Source organism: Cyanistes caeruleus, chromosome 7 (assembly GCF_971803275.1).
Source record: "Cyanistes caeruleus chromosome 7, bCyaCae1.hap1.1, whole genome shotgun sequence".
NCBI classification, from domain to species: Eukaryota; Metazoa; Chordata; class Aves; order Passeriformes; family Paridae; genus Cyanistes; species Cyanistes caeruleus.
In genome coordinates, this window is record NC_141707.1 from 13687686 (window position 1) to 13709386 (window position 21701).

Below are 21701 nucleotides of genomic sequence, written 5' to 3' on the forward strand. Positions count from 1 at the left end.
ACCAAAACCCTAAACTGCAGAGATTTAGTGGTCAAATCCATTGCATATACCGGGATCCTTCCTTCTGAAGTGGTATTAACATAAGAGTCTGCAAATAGGTACAGGTGCACTATAGGAACTCCCCACTGTAAGTAAGAAAATGTTATTTCAATGGAGAAATTAGAATGGTCTAAGTCAACTTGTAAGGATCTGCCCCCTTCCAAGCATGCAGGGAATAAAATAACTTGCTAATATAAAGACTCACCTAAGCTTTGTGAACACTCCTCTGTCTTCTATCAATCTTTTTTTACAATGTAAGTATATATCACACATGATGCTGTAAGCACCTCGTTTGAATTTTAAGTTTTGTTCTATGTAGCCCTTAGTTAATGCTACACCTAACACTGTGAGAAGCATGGTTATGTGCATGCATCATTCATCTATACTTCTCCTTAATTTAAAGTATATCAAGTACTGTTTTACTTCTAAGTGAATGACTTTGATTATTTGTATACAATTCAGGGAATCCTCTCCAGCACATGAAAGGTTTATGTACCTCATCCAAGTCTGAAATTGATCAGTGCTCTAAGTATTACCCAAGGACATAAGGGCTTGCTACATGAGTCTATGAATTGGGAAAGAAAAAGGTTTATGTGCAGATGGGGAATAAGAAGGAAATGCTGTTCTAAGATCACAGTGAAATCTGCAAGCATCTGTGCAAACATGGTATTTAGAAACTTACGAGAAACACATTCAGGACTTGCCTTTTCCTGCTTATGATAAGACAAAGGCACTTGTCAGACTTTTTTAAGGAAGGTAAAGGCTTATCATTAGCTTATGCCAATGACACATGGCCTGCACCACTAAAGAAAGAGCTCTTCAGACCAAGATGAAAATGTTCCCAACTGTAACTTCCCTTACTGAATTGCTTCTCTAAATTTGAGAGGCATTTCCTCTTACAAACAGGAATCACTGCCATGGTGGTAGACAAAATGGCAAAATCAGAAAAGAGCTTGTTAGAAAGCAAGTAAATTTTTGTTAATTGTCTCCCTTTTTCAGAAAAATAATGTCAATAGCTTTCGCATCACCCCAAGTGACTTAAATGAGACCTTTGGCTTAAAAAAAGTACCCCAAAAAACCCCATACTTTTTGCCATGAGATTGCCAATAGAAACCAATTCAAGACTGACACATAAACCCAATAAGGATTAGATCCGAAATTTAAAGTTGTATTTGATATAAAGAACAATACCAAATGGAAGAGCAACTAAAACGGCTATAGAGTTTTCATCCCTTCTATTTCTTCTCTCCTCCACAAAAAAATTTCATCCTCTTTATGATTACAAACATGCTTAAACCACTGTTGAAAATACAATTTAATAATAAATTTTGAAGTATCAGCAACTGAACCAAGTCAAGAGACCCTTTAAAATGAACGGCAAGTATGATAATTAATAAAAATATTGATGTTAGACAGAAAAGTATTTTAACTTTTGAAAGTGCAGAGAAGGCAGAAGAGAGCAAGAGAGGTCTTTATACAGCTTCAGTAATTTGCTTACTGTTGGTGCAAAAATGTACTGTGCCACTTTAATATTAAAGTCCAAATGTACTGAAAGGTCTTGTACATCTTAAAATATGAACACCTCTATTTGAATTATCTCAGCTAAATAAACTAGAAGATTCTGGAATTTCTTGCATTTGTTATGCAAAATAGTCTGTGTGAACTGACAATTCTTGCTCCTCTTCAAATGAATCACTACTCACAAGGTCTCAGACTAGGAGGATTAAAGGCAGGAAAGATACTCTTGGTGGGAAGAAAGCAACAGCTAAGCAGACCAAGCATGTTTTGCAAAAGTCAATGGCTTAATTCATTATCTAAAGAGGGAAGAGAGAAAAAACCTTAACCTTGTCACAAACGTTAAAATCGACTGAACAAGGTGAGAGTGGCCCAGTGTTCACTGCTATTTAAAGATTTCAGGGAATACACAAAGGCACAAGCATTCTATGAATTAAGATTCATACTGTAAAATACCCAGAGAAGCTTACATATTTCTTTTAAAAACAAACTTGCCTTTAAGAAAATTACTATGGCAAGGAATACACACACCTTTGTGTGAACCAGGAGTGTTAGAGGAACAAAAGCCACTGACGGTTGCTCCACCGGCCATATGAAACATTGTGACAGTTTATTAAATTACACTAAATGGTATACATAAACAAAACCTTCCACATGCTTTTCTGCCATCAGCTTTGCTGATGGCAAAAACTATCTTCTTTGAAAAAAGAAAACTCTAAATAAATGGTGTGTCTAAAGCTTCTAGCAGCTAGGTGTAGAGCCAACTTTGTAGGACAGTTATGCAAATCAAGGCTTAAAGCGTTATTCTCTTCTGTAGGTTTGGCTATTGAAGTGGACTTACCAACTAAACAAATACACATGACTCTGTCTTTCTTTTTTCCTCTGTTGATTTCTATATGGCTACAAACTATAATTTAGCATCAAAAAGAGGGAAGAATACCTTAAAATCAATTCCTCCAACAAAGACACGATTTGGAGTAACTGTTCCAAACCTTGGAGAACCGATCAGATTATTTAACCTCACCGGTGACACAGTGTTGGGACATGAAGGTAAAGATTCTGTTTGCATCTGATCAGTGGCCTGCTGATTGAAAGAAAACATTTTCAAAATCTTACACATTATTTGTCAGTAAATGAAACAATTCTCAACAGACAATACATACAGAATTTTTTGGAAGGCATAGCAGATACTGAACATTAACCATGTATTTTTTATTCAGAATGTAGCTCAGTGTCTAAACACAAGCTCGATCTTAATTCAGTAACTTGGTGAATACACCATGGTCTGAAGTCCAATGTTAAACACTTCCAAACTGGACACCAATCTTGGTTCAACTGCAAAGAACCCAGCTGCATAAATTTCATGTTATGAATTCTATTACACAAAGTATCTTCTATCTACTAGACCTTATTTTAAGCCTATATAGAATGGACGTTTTAAACTCAAGCTGTGCTCTCACGCACATCTACACAACTCTATTCTCTGCAACAGCCTCTGGTTCATTTTCCAAGTGCCAAGCACCTATAATTCCACCACATGAATCAACAAGTTCCATACACCTCATGAGAACAGGTATTTAAGACTGGTATTTTAATTCAACACCCTCTTGGCCTACAAACACGGCACACGGCGGTCTGAACAGCAATTCCCTCTGCAGAAGACCAACCAGATTGTTCTTGCCACAGTAAAAGAACATAACACAATGGGATATCATGGAAACCACTATTTGGTGAAGCCTGCCTTTTCTAACTTCCATCATGCTTACACTTGTGAACCATGAAATTATTTTATTGCAAACTCTTTTCAAAACAAAATAATAGTGTCTTACAAAGTCAACCCTAACTGTGAAGATAATAGCTGAAAAGCAGCCACATAGCATTGTCACTAACTTCTCCAATAAGATTATCTGATGCTTCTTGAGCTACCTAAGAGTTACTGCTACTAATTCTAATAATGGATTAACGTTATTATTGTGGATATCTTAAAGACAATAAATCCAGCTTAGTTCACACAATTTTAGTTTTAGAGAAGATACAAGTCCTTTCCAAATGTACTAAAACACACACACTTGGGGCAGAAGAAAACCTGAGGCTGTTATCTGTTTAAGAGAATCTAGTACACATCTCTCCCACTGGGAGTACTACCCTAGAGTAATAACCTGAACAAACCCTACCTCTAGTAAGCAAGGAACCAACACAGTCACTACAGCCCCCAAGAGAACTCATTTTTGCAGCAAAAAAACTCCTGAGGGACAAAACTGGTTACATTCTGCATCTCTCACACAGAAGACAACACTCCAACTGTACAATCACCTGACAATTGTATTCAGTAAGAAAAATTCTGGATTCAACTGTAACAATTAACAGGTGACAGCACAGCCAAAATGTATTCCTTACCTCAAAGAGCCCAAATTGCATTTTCCCCGTACACACTTTAAGAGGTGATATATTAAAAAAAGCCATAAATGCAAAAGCCCCAATAGAACAGGGAATTAAACACACCACTTATGAACTCACAACACTAAATACAGTAAATCCCAGTGAGTTTTAAGTGTTACATGTTAAAATCTGTACCATGATAACCACCTCTTTATCATCACTGTGGCAATAAGAAAACAGTATTTAAAAACCCAAATATGTGCCATCTGCACATCATTTGCCTAAATATTTATTTCTACTGTTTTGCAAACTTACTTTTTATCAATTTCCCTAAAAAATTATGGAAACATAAATTCATCAATATTTTAATGGATTACTTAGTGCATCTGGCAACTGCTCATTAGAGAATCGCTATTTTCATTTTTACACTGAACACAGCCACGGTCAGACAACCTGACTCCACGATCGCCTGGCGATTAAGCGCATTTAACTCCCTAAACACCTCTACTTTCCACAGTCCGTGTGCTGTAAGGTCCGAGCCAGGCCCCGTTGCCCAGGCACCGCGTCCCGCACACCCGGGGCCGCCAGCGGCTTCTCCACAGCCTGAGGCCGCCACAGACAAAATGGCGGCCCCGCGCGGGCGGGCGCGAGCCGGGGCGCCCCGGCGGGACGGCCCCGCTGCCCGCCCGCCCTCCCGCCCTCCGGGGCGGCTGCCCGGCCCCGCGGCCCCGCCGGGCTCCTCACCGCGCCCTCGGGATCCATCGGTCCTCGCAGCCGCCTCGTTCCCGGCACGTTCCCGGCACGCGTCTCGCTCCTCAGCTCCGCCTCGCGCCCGGCTGACGCGCGCCAGCGGGGAGGGGCCTGCAACGGGCGGGGGAGCCTCAGCCTGGCGGCGGCGCTGAACGCACGGGTCAGCGTCCCCCCGCGTTCCCTTCCCCCACACACCTCAGCCCGCCTTCCCCGGAGAAATCACCCCTTTTGGAAATCTCTCTCCCCGCAGCCCCCGAGTACTTTCACTAAATCGCTGCGGCGGGGCGGCCGGGAGTGCTTCTGACCCGGCGCCTCCTCGCCTCAAGGCCCTGGGGCCGCCGGTCCACCCGCGCCTCCCGGAGCGGGCAGCTCGCGGCCGCTGCAGTGCCCGGAGCCCCGGCCCCTTGTGCCGATGGCCCAGCGGGTGTCGGGCGGCCCCGGCTGCTCTGCGCTCCCCCGGGGTACCGCGGGTACCGTGACACCAGCAGCCTCCGCGCAACAACAGCGGGTGGTCCTGACTGGCTCCCCAGTGCAGTAGCTCTGAGGAGCGTGCTGGTACCACCCTTCGGAACCGTGCTTTGAAGCTCTGAGTCAGCCCAGGAACCTCCCTCCAGCAATTTCCCGATCACCTGGGGAGGCAGGAGACAAATCCCAGCTGGGTTTTTATCTTACCACCTAGGGCGTGAAACAGGAAGGAAAATAGGGTCACGCATTTCATCTGGCTTCTGTGGGAGAAATACGAAAATGCCCAGGGAGTCATTTACCTGTGTCACCAGGCTATACTTGATGTGGGTCAAAACAAAGTTTAGACTTAACAGCTATCAATGTGAAGTAAAAGTCCTTCTTTCAACTCTAAGACTCTTCCTAAGATTCCCAAAAGACCCTTGAGTAGGTAGACTAGCTTGAGAACAGCAGTGGGTCCTAGATGAGTTTAGAGATAAAAATTGGGGTCTGCTGGAGAGAGGTAGAAAAGAATACCTTGATGACCACTCCCCCAAAATACTCCAACTCAAAATATTCTTTTTCCCGCCTTTACTGAACTGGAGGAGAAGCACCAATAGTAATGCTTGTGTCAAGTGTACTTCGGTGGTCATTTACTGAACAACACTACGACCTGCTCTCTTGTTCCATAATTTCATCCTGTCTGCAAAAGCATTTTGCCCTTAGAATATCTCTGGTATTAAACAGGTCTAGAAAAAAAGAGTGATTCAAATGCCAAACTCATAATCAATGCAGGCATGAAGGTACAGTCTGATAAAAATCCTTGACTGATGACAGCAGGAGCTGGTATGCAGCAAGTGTGTGCTGAGAGAACCATGCCAGTGGGAAAACTGTTTTTCAAAGTGATCAAACATGTACAGTCTAAGTCACTGAAGCTCAATTGTCAGAATCAGTACTATCATTACTCCCATGGTTTGCGTTTTTTCGGTGCTTTAAAATAAAGACTTCAAGGAAGAGTATGTTGACAATGTCTATATTATATTTTAGTTGAATTCAAATATTTGTATTTTGCTTTATGCAAATTATACCCATCCCACCTAACCAAACAGCCCTTCACCTCATCTAACTTTCCCTTGAGGCACAGCACAGAGCTGCAGTCCTTGTGGGACCCTAGACTGCTCCTTAATTTTTTGCAGTTGCTTCAACACCTATCAGCTTCTGCAATGTTACTCTTATCATAGAGAATAAAAAACCAAATCCTAGAAAAGTCTCTAATAATTCTGTGCCTGTAATATGTGACAGTATAATGCTTAACTTTTACTATTGGTTTTTGGGTTTTTTTACCTGAGGAAACTGTATAAAAGTACAGGCAATTTTAGCAGAGCTGGTAGAATTTTTTCGAAGTACTTATTTTGTGAGATAACAGAACTCTGCTGAATTGCATTCACTGACTTTTATGAATATTTATCAGACAGCAACAAAGCTTATCCTGAGAACAGCGCTACATTTTAATGATGCAAAAGGCAGAATAGCCCAAGCCCTTCATGTGCTTCATATCTTGATTTGGTGAATTTAAACTGAGAACAGCTGAAAGAGTAAACAAACTCTCAGAGACATAGTTTTAATTGTTGTACCTTCTACATTATACCTCCTCCTTCCTAAGAAACCTAAATCTGGGACATTTACATTTAAAATAAGATTGCTGTGACAAAAATGGGACTTTTCCAATAAATAAGAATGATTGAGCTATTTTTTACTGTGATGATTTAAAACCTGAAAATTCAACACACCTATAAATGTACCAAGGTTATGAGCAGAGGTAAAAAATACTGCCATGCATACAAGATTTGAATACAACAAAGGCTGCTGGGCTGCCCTGGTATTACATGTCTGCTTCATTAAGGGAATTGTTTCCTGGCTGAGGGAGCCCCTCTCAAAGGAAGTCAAGAGTGTGACTGTTTTTCCTGATTCCACATGTCAGCAATATATACAGCATGAAATGCTGTTCTCTCCCACAAATTAAAAGGCAGTGCTGGACAGTAAAATGTCAGTAAAATACAAGATTCTGACTATGCTGGTTCCTGTAGGCTTTTGCCTTTGTCCTTTTTTTAGCATCAGATAAAGTCAGAGGTTAAGTGAGGAAAAATAAACTGAAGAAAAACCAAGAGAGAAAAATAGGGAGAAAAAATGAATTGGGAGGAGGAAAAGAATTCTCCAGGCAGAAAAAGACAAGTGTGACTGTATGAGTAATACATGGGCTTTACAACAAATTGCTATTTCACTGATTCACTGGCCTTGAAAAGACATGCTATCTTTTTTCTTCTATTATTTTTATCTGTGGAAAACAATGCTAGTTTTCCCACCAGCCTGTTAAGATCCTTTCATGGAAATATATGCATTAATGTATCCTTGTAAGAAAGCGTACCTGATGAAAGATTACTTCCTGCTCTGAAGTTCATAAAAATGTCTCTTAGGATGTTACTAGAAGATTGGCTTCTGTCTCTGTTGTACACACAACTGTATTGAAAGAAAAAACAAAAATCTCTATCTTACCAAGATGTACACACTAATTTCTCTTATGAGCTTGTGAATGTGTTCTCTACACTCTGAGCCCAAACTGAAAAACCTAAGAGCTCTTAGGTATTCAAGGACTTGGAGGAGACCTCTTGAGGGAGTTAACAATGCATAGAAGCACTGATGGTGGTCACCTAAAAAGTTCCTCAGTGTTGAGTTATGGTCAGTGCTATGTGAAAAATGCAGAAGGAAGTGACAATTTTCTGGTAAGTTTTCCCTTTATTCAAATGGGTGTATTTCTCTTATATGACATTTCCATATTACAGACCCTTTTCCCACAACATTCCCTTTCTTGGGTTGGGTACTTTTCTCTATGAGCTGTGACTTCTCACTCCAGTTTCCACTGTTCTCTCTAACCTTTGTCTCTAGCTCCTACTTTGTTTCCAGTTGCCCTAACAACACTCCTGCTCACCTCCTCTTGTCTCTGTCCCCCTTATTTAAAAAGAATTATTAGATACATAGGAAAAACAAGAACTCAAAGCATTGATTTTTAAAATGGATTTCTAATCTTTCCCTACTTAGCACTGAATTTGAAGAGGTTTTTCCATATTAATGTTTCAGTTAGAATCCAGCTTTATGAGATTACTTATCTTGCCTATGTGAGTGATTACGGGATTTTTATGCTTTGTTTCTCTTTTATTTTGCTCAATTTGCAATTCACTCTTTTTCCTGCACTTTGTAGCATACAGCCTCAGAGCATCTGTGAGCTCTGAAATGTTTTTTACCTTTTGCTTTCCATTCAGATCAAGGGGGTTTAAGTATTTGGACAAATAGGTAATTTAAATTCAATTTGTTTTATTTGTAGTGGCTCATAGGAAATAATCCAGTGTAAATTTTGGCCTACACTATGGACCTTGGGACTTACAAAACAAGAGACATCAGTCTTCCATTCTTCCTTAGATTTTTTTCCTATCCTCCCTGAAATCACAAACCTTTGAAAAGTGCAATGTTCAAGTATGGCTCACTGAGTATAATAAAATGCTCATAAAACATTGTTGGCATCTTTGAACATCGAACTTGCAGAGTATATATGAGTAAAGGTCTGCTGCCTTTTGACATCTACATAGCCTGAAGAGTTTATACACCTGAATCTCCCAAATCTTGCTACCAAGTCTGACTGTAGCATGTAAGATGAGATAAAAAGAGGGTAACCAGTTAGAATTAAAGGATTATTCCAAACCACAAAGTAAACAGGTGACTTTCTAAGTTTGCTCAACATATTTTATTATTGATTAGTCTGTAAATTTCTGTATTTTGGAATAAAACACTCCTGGACTTGTGTTTGGAGAATGCTTCAGATTTGCTAATCCTGTTGTAAGGCACAGTGGGAGTTAGGATAGGGTATAGATTTTAAACAACAGATGATAATAACCCCACTCAGAAAAGACACAGAAAAATAAATTCTTCCAATTTATGCATGTTATACTCCCACAGTGGCAAATTTCAGGAAAATATGCTTACTTAGATTAGTCATTAGGCACTTTTTTCCCCATCCTTCTAACCTGACATTAAGGAACATGAGCTTTTGCAATAAAAGACTAAATATACTTCATCCCTGATGGAAAATATTTTGAATCTTCTTTAAATCCTGTTCAATTAATACCAGAGGAATGTAAGTTATTTCGAGGATTACATTGTGTTTATAATCAGATTGCTTTTTTTTTTTTTTTTTTAGGTTATTTTTTCTAATGAATTGAGAAAGAGGGGCCAAATTTACACACAAGAAAAAGAACCAAACATAAATGTTTTTAGCAGTTTTCAAATTCATGTAACCCTGTGCTTAGAAGTGGTATCAAGGACTAGACCAGCTTGCATATAATTTTAGTTTCAGTTTAAAAAGGAAAACTTTACAGGGTATCTGTTCTCTGCATATACTAACACTGTAAGTCAGTGTAGAAGCTGTCAGAAATATTGCTGGGAAACACAGTCTTGCCTTTTTTTTCACAGGAAACCAGCTTTCTTTGAAATGAGGCAAATGTGGGTATAGCTCTTTCCACTCTTTCTTTGTGAGGCCAGTCAGGCACATTGGATCTCAAGACAGCAGTGTATTTTTAACACTTACTTGCTTTGGGTGCATCTGGTTTAGCATTTTTGTTTGGATCAAGGGGCAGTTTTGAAGCAAATCTCCTGACCATCCTAACTTACCTACTTGGTACACATCAGAGTAGTTTTTGAGTGCAAACTGGCCACTCAGTTGAAACCATGAGCTATTGTTCTCTTCTCCAATGTGCAGCTTTTCTATCCGTGGGAATGGACCTGTACCTCCACTAGAAGTACCAATGGAATGGATTTCCGGGTCTCATCACCAATACTCTCCCCATATAGACCTACTCCTACTGGGTTATTTGATACTTTCCCTCATGTCCTTGTCAGGACTCCTCAAAAAGAATTTAAATGAATTCTTTTCTCCTGGTGGTTAGGCTACTGCATAGCACCTCAGTGGACCAGGAGGCTCATGATTAATTTAGGTCCAAAACTAGTTAAGCAATGCAAAAATCTTTCAGAGAGCACGTTAGGAGGAAGGTTGTATGTCTGATTAACAGGCAGAAGAATAGCCTAACTTCCATTCTTGGTGTACCAACCAGATTTTTTCCAAACTCTTTAACTACAAAGTAGATATGAATATTTGACTCCTGCTGATGATGGTAGCAATTTCCTTCTGAGGTGGCCAGATTAGAGACTGTAAGAGTAGCTTTGTAGCTTTTGAACTAGAATACTTTCCATCCTCAGTAAGAATTTCTGGCTAATAGGTATCATTTAAAACTAATGCTGCTTCCCCAGCAACTGTGCAGTTCATTATAAGCCAAATGATCCCAAGAAATTGCAGGTAAGTGTGTGGGAGCCATGGTGTCATGTACCTTTGTAACACTGAATATATCCATTGAGCTAGCAAGGTATACAGTACACTTGAACCTATTCCTAAGTAATTACTAAAGAATGGAGGAAATTAAATACATCTATTGGATCATACTCTTCAGTAGTTAACTCTAACATACTCTAACAGTAGTTAACAAGTTCACATAACCTGAAAGTTACAACTACAATTAAATTTCTATGTATGTGTCACAGCTGAAGAAATACTAAAAGCAATGATCAGAGGAATTAAAAAGGGCTCTGTGAAAGACAAACATTGGTAAATGTTCTCATTAAGTGGAATTACCACCTACCTTAAACAAGAGTCATTATTATTATTATTATTATTATTATTATTATTATCATTAGATTTGAATAAGAATTCATATTTAACACTCCTTTAAATCCTCAAAACAATTGCTATTATAATGTATATGACATGCCTTCCCTCCCTAAAAACTAAGCAACTAGCAACTAAACATGGGCAACTTGAGAAAGCTTCACTGGTTGAACAAATGAATAAATTCTGTTTTACCTAGATTGTAACATGAATTCTGCAATTATCTCAGGCTGCCCATTAAAAACCTCATTTTCAGTTACCTGTTAACTTCTCGAACTTCAATCACTTTGGCCAAAATTCTGAAGATGAGTGTACTTACGATGTGAATCTTCATGTAAGTGGAATGAATTCTTGACAAACGTCTACCTTTGAAAATCAGATTGGAAAAAAAAGAAGTTCAGTTATTTACAAAACTAAATAACACATTTTACCATTCTCCATTAAAAAAATTCTAATGTTACTTTCTTCTTTATACCTGGTGCCATATTTGGTGGAAGAATCACTTTCGTATCAGGAAATTGACAAAATTGTTGCTACCTGCTGTGACTGTTTATAGAATGTCTCTCAGATTTTATCCCCCTTTTCATTCTAGGCTTTACCTAACCTGGGCTTCACTCAGGCTTGGGCCTGTGTCTATATAGTAAATGGAGACTGTGAAATAGGATTAAATAGAATCTAATTTGAGGTCCTGATTTTACCATTTCTCACACTTAATTAGCATATCTATTTAGGGAAGACAATACTCCTATTAATAAGATAATATTATATTATCTTATTAATATACCTTAATATTATATTTAATTATATTTAATATACCTTAAATTAATATACCTTTAATTTATATTTAATATATCTTAAAATAATATTAATATACCTTAATAATAAGATAAAGGATTATTCCTCAGAACTAGGAATATGCAGAAATCATCTATAACCACAGCATTGTAATTATTAAAAACACTGGATTTGCCTGAAAGTATCAGCAGACAGTGAAAAGAATTCATCAGTGACTTCAGTTCAACACAAATATCATTAAGATAGAAGCATATCACAAAAGTCCCTATTGTTAAGTTAGAGCAGACACAACATTTACACTACCTAGAAAATACAAAATGATGTGTAAGTATAGTGAAACTTTTTCAAAGATGTAGGAGGCAAGAAAAAACAAGAATTAATAAAAAAAAGGAGGCATTGAATCAATGTGTAAATATCTTTAAAAAAATCAAAATTGAAAGCATATGCAGTATATTTTAAAATCAAGATTTAACTACATTTTCTTTACACTGATTTGAATTTGCATTTTTTTTTCCCAGCCTAAAAGCTTCATTATAGTTTTAAAGGCAAAACATGACTTGGCGTTGCTTTGCCAAAATATGAGTGAAACTTAGCAAAAAGTATGTATTGGTATAAATAAATGATATAATTATTTTTTTATTGTTTTATAATATCAGGTTCATGAGGTACCAATGCAGACACAATAACCACTAAGACTTAAAAAAATTACTTCTTTAAGAAGTACCTAGCAAAATATATTCTCATCAATAGCTCTGCCTTAGTCTCATCAATGCTATAATTAGTTATGATTTGCTATCTGTGTGAATGCATACTTGAAGAAATTAAAACTTTTTTCCCCATTGCGTTCCTTGCCTTGTGAATTAGATGTTCATCACACAGGAAAATACATCAATTTTCACACTTCATCAGCTCTGTTCAATTGGTACAGGAGAACCACTTTTGGCTCCTAGCAGAACACTTAATTTTAAGAGCTTCCCAAAATGCAATGTCTAGGTGCAAGTACTGGCTTATGTAAGCTATGCTTCAGCACAGCTCAAAGACAACTGTATTTTCAGCTGGTTTATGATACAAACTACGCCCACTGAGGAACAATCATTTGCCTTAATGATGGAGATGGAGTAAGATGAGTGTAAAAAAAAATCCACATTAAAATAGATATCGCAGGCACTTGCTGACTTGTGTCCAGACAAACACAGAGATGTTTTTATCTATCATACCTTTCTTAGTTTGAGTGAACTCCTTGACTTCTCAAAAATATGTTCCTATCTGAAGTAGGTGTAGACAACACAGCAGTGTTTTTTCACAGGGGACTGCATCAGACCTTCAACTGAACACAGAACCTGTTATATGCACTTATCACAACCGATCTTGCTTTTTTAAAAACTTTCTAGGCAAGCACTTTTACTGTAAAGCTTCCTTTTGTCAACTCTTTTTTATTAGACATTAGGAAGTATCAAAACAAATTGCTCTTTTCTCTCATAATTCATGGTTCTCCACAAAGAAAAGCATATAGATGCCTCAGAAGCATCTAGAGGTGCACAGTCAGAAAAAGACGTTTTAGTCTCTTCTAGAGAAGAACTTAACTAAACCCTCACTTAGCTGTACCATACATAATTCCAAAACCTCTGCATCTTGTGGACAAACAGACCAAAAATACAATTTGTTCAGTGTTCCCTGTAGGTTTGATGTTTATGAAACTTAAAATTTATAGATTCCCTATAGACCTTTTCCAATTAAAGACTTCAGGTGTCAAAGGTTGTAACACAAGGACAGAATTAAAAAGTTTTAAACCTTTGATGTCAGAAGACGATTCATTTAACAATAAATCTCTCTCTAATATTAAATGTGCAAAACATATCCTAGAAAGGATAAAGTTCTTAAATATGTTACATGCATCTGTCTTTGCAACATGCTGCAGAGTTTCTGGCAGATATAGACTTCAACTACGACAGCACTGTGTTGTTCCCAAATAACTAAACCAATGATTAAACTTCGTATGATTTCACAAAATACAAGAAAGATCTTGAACATATTTCTACATGGAGCAATAATTCCCTCTATTAAAAGACTGCATGGTAATTTTCTTCTCTCTTGTCTTTAAATTAGTCTTCTTAGGTAAGCCTGTGTGGCAGTATGGGGATATGTGGTAAGTTTTTTTTTGTTGGTTTGGGGTTTTCTCCCCCCTCTTTGTTGCAGTGACTTTGTATGATGCTCTCTCTCTTGTACAGTGCAGGCTGGGGTTAAGCCCTTCATTCCCTTACAGTCTCTTCTCTCCAGTACTGTTTAACATAAACATTCCTTCAAGGTGAATATTTTCTATCTGCTTTTAGCGTTACTAATTTTGTGACATTTTTCACCGAAATGAAGCAAAATAACTGTGGTATACATGTATTTTGACATTTTTTGCATAAAATTTAGAAGGAAGTTAATGAAAAAAAGCTCAGTGGTATCTAGATCTGTCCCTCACTTAGCTTTCTTTGTGTTGGATATGATAAATGCCTCAATACCCTTGACAGAAGCTCTAGACCTTTTTAAAAATGGAATTCTACATTTATATATTATGTGTATACATATATAAATTTCACATCCTTTAAGTAGCAATTATGCCCTGTAGCCAGGCATTTGCTAGCTGCTAATAACTGGTTAAGGTAAGGAAGTTCTCTCTTATTTTCTTCCTTAATAAGTGACTGCCAACACTTGCCGAACACATTAATTAGGGAATAATAATCAGAAACCAGGGAGAAATTAATATTCCCACAGACTCTTACTGCCTCTGAAGCCGCTAACTGTAATTTTGAATAGTCTTAGATCCCCAGTGACTACCAGCTTGCCCAGCCCTACCCGTCCTATTTTCCATCTCACTGTATAATCTCTTTCCTGGGCTTTCACCCTTGCTGCACTCCCCTTCACCCCACCTTTCCCGAGGTCTCCACGTGGATAATCTCATTATAACTAAATACCCTCTGAGGAATTGCAAGGGACAGCACCACGCTCGCACGAACTCTTCCAAATGCCTCCCGCCGTTCCCGGGCGGCTCCTGATCCGCGCTGGAGCCCCGCGCCGGCACCGAGCGGGGCCCGGCCGCGCCGCCAGGGGGCGGTGTCGGCCCTGCCAGCGCCCGCCGGGCCGGGGCTGTGAGGGCAGGGCGGGAGCGGGACCGCCCCGGGCCGGCGGCCGAGAGCGGAGCAGCCCCAGCCCCACACGACCTTCTTCGCTTTCGGCTCGGTTTTAAGAGGCGGAGGAATCCCACCGTGAGTTTTCGCCGTCTTTTGCGAGCTCTCCCTTACGCTTCGCACCCACTCTGCTGGCCCGCCGTCAGGAAACTTAAGGTTGCTACCCCTTACAGCCGCAGCCCCCACAGCCGGCGCTGGCAGCGTATCTGTTCCTACCACGGTGATCCGCTTGAGGGCTACGCGGCTGCAGGGGGTTTAACCTGTCACCTCTTCCGCACGCTGCTTTTACCCTGGCACAGAGGCAGCCCACACCTGCTTAAAACACGCGCGGGGAAGCATTCCGCGGCTGCCTCGGCACACGAAAGCTCTCGACAGGCAGCACGGTCCCCCCACAGGCCCTCCCGGCCAAGGTCGTGGCGGAGGCAACCAGGTGTTACAAGTCCTCCTACACCGCCCCAGCCGCCCCCCGCGCGCCGCCCCGACCGCTCGTCCAGGAGTCCCGCGGGCACGCCCCTCCGCAAGGCCATTGGCTGCCGCTGCGCCGCCGGGGGGCGGCCGCGACGCCGATTGGCCGAGCTCGCCGTCCGTCAGCGCCGCCCGTCAACACAAGCCCGGCTCCTGTCACAACAGTGCGGGGCTGTGGCTGCACTTCCTGCGCGTTCTCCGCGTCCCTCGCCCAGCTCCTCTAGCACCGCGGGGCCCTGCGTAGTACCTTCCGCCCCGGGGGCGGACATGGCTCCTCCGGGGAAAGTTGGCGCTGTCGCCGCCGTGCCGTGAGAGGAGCGCCGCGGGACGCCGTCCGTTCCTCCGTCCGTGTGACTCCCCCGCCCTCACAGCGCCCCGGAGAAGTTGACACCGCTCAGCGGGGCGATGGCAGAGGCTGCCGGCAGCAGAGAGCAGCCGGCGGCGGGCCGTGCTCCTCCCGACGCCGCTTACCGTGCCGAAGAGGAGCCCGAGGCGGCATCGCTGGACGCTCCGGCGGTAGCCGGGGGCAGGAGGCGGGAGCGCCGCAGCGGCGTTTCGGCCGTGGGTACCGCGGAGCGCTTTCCCGGCGGCAGCCTGGGGCCAGCGGCAGCGCCCGACCCCGACGCCTGCCTGCTGGAGGCGGCCAAGGCCACCCCGCGGAGGAGCAGCATCATCAAGGTAAGGGCGTGCCGCGCCGCTGGGAAGTTTGCGCGGGTCCCGCCGCCGTGTTACCCAGGCTGAGGCCGCCCTCCGCTGCTCCCCTGCCCACGGGAGGAGGCCGCGGTGGGCAGAGGGGTGGTGGGAGCCGGCCGGGGTCGGGCTGCGCGCACCCTCCGCGCAGGTGAAGCGGCCGCTCCGCCGTGCAGCGCTGCTGCCCTGCCTGCAGCGAGCAAGGACGGGGGGCCCACGGCGCTGCCTCGCCGGATCCCCGGGGCAGGGTGCCTGCCCGGGCCGAGCGGCTCTCCGGGATCCGGGATGGGGTGCTGCTCCCGCCGCCGCTGAGAAGGATCGGGGTCCCCTCCGCGCTTCTGCGTGGCCCATGGGGCAGCTTCCCGCCGAGTTGTGAAGTTTTTGTGCAGTAGCTCATATCTGTTCTTATTTAATATTTATGAAGTACCTGGAAGGCAGAATAAATAGCTTCTACAGCGGTGGCTTTCTTAGTTCTTAAGCAGTAAAATATGCAGTGTCACAAATTAACAGAAGGTGTGTTTGGAGACTGCCTGTAGTACAGGTTGTTGCGGAGCAGCACCGGGTGTTTAGCACTTTTAATGTGAAATTAACAGGTCGGGCGTGATCTTAAAGCCTCCGCCTTCGTTGTAGTCTGCTAAGGAAAATGGCTTTATGATTATGTTAATTCTTCTTTTTTCCGGTTTAATTTTTTTAAAATAAACTCTGTGGTTTTGAATTAAATGGCATCTCCTTGCAAGTAGGTAGGCTTAATCGCCAGTTTCCGGGGAACCGATGAATGAAGTCTCCTGGGCGAACTTAATTTAGCATATGGTCACACGTGATCACTCTTGTTAGTGATTTGCACTTGGAAGGCATCGGGAGAACAGCGGAAAATAAGATTTCTCATCTGTAAATGTGTGAAGGCACTGGGTAGAGCTCTACCTCAGTGCCGGAAACCCAGGACGCATGCTTAGCTCTTGCAGCTTAGTATGCCTATTCAAAGAGAGAACAAATACGTGAAATACTTATTTTTTGCAATTTAAAGCTTTCAATGTTCAGAGGAGACCGAGGTAGTTAAATGCAAAGGAGCCTTGAGGGCTCTTTGCAAGTTTCACGTTGGAATATTAACTCATTAAGTCCAGCAAAGTGTTAAGGATTGTTTTAGTTTTCTAAGGACATCCACTAAATGTGATGGGAATGCTTCCAGTCTGAAGTTGCATAAACTCTAAATGCTTTTTCTAAATCAGGACCAAAGTTCTGTAACTGTATTGGTATGGAGATGATATTTTTCTCTTAGAATAGTGTGAAGGTTTCAAAAATTGAAAATATGCAATCTTGGATTTCAGTTAAAAAATGCATAATTAATTCTGCAGACTCTACCAGTTCCATGTGGTAGATACGGTTTTTTATGTCATAAGTCGTGTATAATTGTTAATGACTGAGTAGCATTTTCACTACAGGTCAATAGCTTGATATTGATAATTTAGCACATCCGATAATGATTAGCACATAATGATAATGATCACTCTTCTAACTGGAGGAAGTTTCTTGAAACATATCCAAGGATGGTGTCTAGAAGGAAAAAGATTTCTGACAGAGGTAAGAAGGTATTAATATTCTTATACAAGGAGCTGGTAAGGTCTCATCTGAAATACTGAGTAAGCTCAGTTTCCTGTGCTTAGGAATGATTCATTAGGAGTGCTTAGGAATGATTTCAAACTGGAGCAGATGCATAGAAGGATAACTAGGATGGGCTGATAAGGTCTCTGGATTGAGTACTTTATGGGGGGAATTACAGTTTTCTTGGACAAAAGCAAAGGATTCCTTTGCATAGATCCAGTCTGGAAACTAGAAATTTATTCCAGGGCCTGTAAGGGTTTGGAATGGTTTTATTATAGGAGTGGAATGAAAAGTACGATTGTTAATCGTAAATTTAATTTTTAAATAGATGGATTAAATTAGATAACTTGGCTGTGTCTGATAGCAGGTGTCTGAACTTGAGGATTCACAAGCTGTGAATCTCTAAGGCACAGTGTTGGGACCCCATTCAGAGCATTGCATTTCTTTTCCCACAAGGCTGTGTCAGTGGTGTATAAAAGTGTTTTAAATCACAGTTTTCCTTTGGCTTTATACTAGGAAATGCTATTAACTTGGGGTACAAATTAAACAATGTATTTGCCTGCATTTTTCAGGAATTTCTAATGTCCTAGGACATACTAATCAGGTGTTAAGTGCAAATTTTATTTGGAATTAAGATAAAACCCTCCAACTTTACTCTTTTTTTATTTTTCAGGACTTCAACAGGTAGGATTTCTGCTCAAGCATTGTATGTTTTACAGGGAAATGAATTTTCTAATGATTTATTATATTTATTTTACTCCAGAAAGTCCATATGTTCATATAAAACTATAGTCAAAATAGTATTCTATTGCTTCCTCTAAGCTGACCTTATCTGCTGAAAAATGTGACTTAAGAAGGCAAAGGGAGTTGCACAGCAAGGACAAGCACACTGCAGGAGTTGAACACACTTGCTCTGTTTTCCCATTTCTCTCCTAACTATTTAAATGTGTACTTTAAGCATGAGTGGTCTTACTCAATTAAGCAAAAAGTAAAAATTCTGTAAATTTAGATGGTCAAAGTACACTTCTAACAGCATTTTTTTCCCCAGCTATCTTCTGGAACTCCGCAAGTCTCAAGGTTAGCATCTGAGAGTTCAATTCCAGTGGAAGCCAGACTTGCTTACATTGGAGTGTTCTGGCACCCACAGTATAATTGCGAAGTACAAAGACTGAACATGGACTTGCTTTGAAAACCTTTCCTGTAACGAATTCCACTTGTCATATATTGCAAGTAAAATATGAACCCTTCTAAATAATCTTTAGTGCGTTCATGTGCTCTATATTTGGCTTCAGTAACAAGCAAACTCATTTATAGAAAAAGAACAAAGTGTAGACAGAATATTTTTATTCCCGCTTTGCTGATGTTCACAGCTTTGTAGATTGAAGTGAATTTAAGAAAAGATTTATGAGAAATAGTTGTAGCCATTCTTGTGCATTAGATTGTTTCACTAATGTGCATTAGTTGGGTTTTTTTTAGATTTTGGTTTTATGGGATTTTTTTGGTTTTTTTCCTAATGCAAGGAAGAGGTAAATGGTCTTACTACAGAACTGGAACAAGCAAGGGGGATTGCCATGAGGAACCTGAAATCAGCAGACAAGAATGCTTGGAGATAAAACTAGAGAAATGCTAAGAGATTGTAGAACTTGACCTGTTTTCTAGGAGGCCTAGAGATGGACTACGCATCTATGCATTGACTAAATCATTTGCCAAGTGTTTCCTTTCTTTTTCTCTTTTCTTTTTTTTCTTTTGCTTGTGAATAATCCAGGGCCAGTTGTTCACAAATAAAATAATAATTGCAACCACTTTTAGGCCAGGAGAGCAGAAGACTGGATTTCAGCATTCTTTACATGCAATGCTTTGCAAGCCTTCCTGTGTGGGGATCTCTAAACAGAGTTAAGGGATGTTGTTTTCCTTCTGGCGTGTTCCTGCTTCCATTGCCATGTATGAGTACTTTAATAAATGAGTAGGAAGGCTGTGTAATTTGTTATGTAATGCTACTGAAATACTTCGTAACTTTCTACCAAAATATTTCTCTGTCAATTCTTATCAAGCTTCCCTCTCTGCTTTGTTTGCATGCAAGACAAACTTTTGGGATCATGTGTTTTTCTTCCTGGATATTTGTTTAAGATACTGTAGCAGATAACGCAGCAGACTGTGCCCATGAAATGAACTTGAAGTAGCAGCTGCAGATTCTTTAATTCAAGAGACTAACTTCAGTCACAGTAGAGCTGAGACCTTTTACTGAAGTTCTTCCAATGGCTATTTGTCTGCTTCAAGCGGAGGGTTTTTTTTTCTTTAAAGGCTGGTTGAGTTGTCCTTGCTTATAATACACTACTAGCCTAAGAACTGCAAGTTTCAGAGTTTTCCAATTGAATTAATCAGTGGAAGTGTATCAAGACAGCCAGCTGTCTTATTTCAAGACTTGTATTTTTGCTGGTGACATTTTTAGCTTTCAAAAAAACAAACCTGCAATAAAAGCAATGAGGCTTAGTTTCTTTCAGTTAGTGCTTTGATATGTGGTGACAGAATTTAAGTGTTTTAAATACATACCACATCTGTCTATGCAATGTAACTATTTAAGACTTTGTTTTCAGAAGAAGGGTTTTTCAGGACTCTAATTACTCTCCAGTAGTTTTACGTAGGTTTTTGTTGTGTAAGGTTGCATTTAGACACCTGCTGCTGAAGAATATAAAACTATGACTATGTAAGATTTGTTAAACGTGATTAACTACTTGATAGTTCATTGGTGATTTTATCACTCTTACATTCTTTGACATATATGTACCAGAGAAAAAAGGAGAATACTTAAGTTGAGGTTACATTAAATAATGTGGTAGAGCCTAAAAAGGTATTTAGAAAAGCAAGAATGACATGTCTAGCCATGCAAAGACTGCCTCAGAATGGGAAATTAATCAGATGGATCTGGAAAAAGGTAATTGGAGGGTGATATTTTTATGTATGTAAATTCACAAACATTGTGAGGAAACAGGGAACTGATATTTGCTCTCTTTCATACAATGTGAAGTCAGGGAACAAACCAGTGATAGTTCTTTAGGAGCAGGTGTATATTAAATGGTAGTATTTCCTGAGGCAGCATTTGAGTACATAATGTACTTTACAGCCCCAGAAATCTGTGCAGTCAGACATGTAAATGGGTTTAAGCAGGTTTGAAATGACAAATTGACGAAGAGAGCTTTGCAATGCACCAAAAGCATCTGGCTTAGAAAGTTCCTAAACTACAAGTGCTTGAACTCTGGGAAGCCACAGCAAAGAATCGATCACTTTGTACTTCCTTGCTTCTTATGTGCATGTAATTATCTCCCCAGGCATGTACTTGTCTTGGGATGCCAGCCTAGGTTGATCTTCATGTTATCCAGTATCTGTTTGTTAAAAAAACTTAAAGGACTTGTTAAGAGATCCAGGGAACTGGTTTCCATTATTGCTAGCATAAAATTTCCTTAGAAATTAAAGAATCTTCTTTGTACATTTAGTTATTTAGAATTAATGTTTGCCAGCTTTACAGAAGAGAAGCAATTTGATGATATTTTTTCGATTGCTGTGGCATAGCAGCTGCTTATATTTTCATAACACTGCAACTGTATTCCATACACCACTGTTTTTTCTTAAGCATATATTCAAGACAATTTTGGACAGAACAAATACTGGTTGTAGACCAGTCAAATGAATTATATCCAACAGTTATTATCAGTCAAGATGGACAGTTTTTCTTTGAACTGTTGCATTTATCACTGAGGTACTTTCTCATGGGGGGCAGTAGGCATTTCAGACTGGGTTTTAACCTCCATCACTTTCCTCTTTGTTCTTAAAGCAACATCAGTAGGTCCAATATGGCTGTATCTAAGTTGGTAACACTGTAGTGAGAAAGATTTATGTCTTATGGAATTTTTTTGTCCAGCTATCAATAATAATTATCATAGCAATGGAGACCAATGTATATAAAATGATTCAGGCGCAAAATTTGGGCATTTGGGTCTTATGAAGCTATCTTAAAGGCTCATCTGGCTAAAAGTCTCCTGAAAGTCAGTGGGTCCCTTTACACTGTCTTGTCTGAACTTTACTACGTGAAA

The 21701-nt window shown here is 40.5% G+C and overlaps 2 protein-coding genes across 51 annotated transcripts in view; one reads left to right on the forward strand and one right to left on the reverse strand.

Moving 5' to 3' along the window:
* The window catches only part of BOLL (boule RNA binding protein), a 35525-nt gene extending 20159 nt beyond the window's left edge, over positions 1-15366 (reverse strand). For 2 of the 50 annotated variants that reach the window (XM_086897243.1, XM_086897267.1), the window contains exons 1-7: positions 15076-15327; positions 12904-13013; positions 11211-11257; positions 7550-7641; positions 5356-5408; positions 4678-4794; positions 2495-2635 (exon numbers count right to left, since the gene is read on the reverse strand). In XM_086897243.1, coding sequence (XP_086753369.1) covers positions 2495-2635; positions 4678-4695 — 159 coding nt within the window. In that variant the 5' untranslated portion in view covers positions 4696-4794; positions 5356-5408; positions 7550-7641; ... (1 more) ...; positions 12904-13013; positions 15076-15327. Of the gene's footprint in view, positions 1-2494; positions 2639-4248; positions 4626-4677; positions 4795-4878; positions 5409-7549; positions 7642-11151; positions 11258-12903; positions 13014-14646; positions 14807-15075 lie in introns of those variants that run through there. The other 48 variants (XM_086897238.1, XM_086897261.1, XM_086897241.1 and 45 more) reach the window with 44 other exon arrangements.
* PLCL1 (phospholipase C like 1 (inactive)) overlaps positions 15356-21701 on the forward strand; it is a 179502-nt gene continuing 173156 nt past the window's right edge. The window contains exon 1 of the mRNA XM_086897064.1: positions 15356-16002. Coding sequence (XP_086753190.1) covers positions 15730-16002 — 273 coding nt within the window. The 5' untranslated portion in view covers positions 15356-15729. The remainder of the gene's footprint in view (positions 16003-21701) is intronic.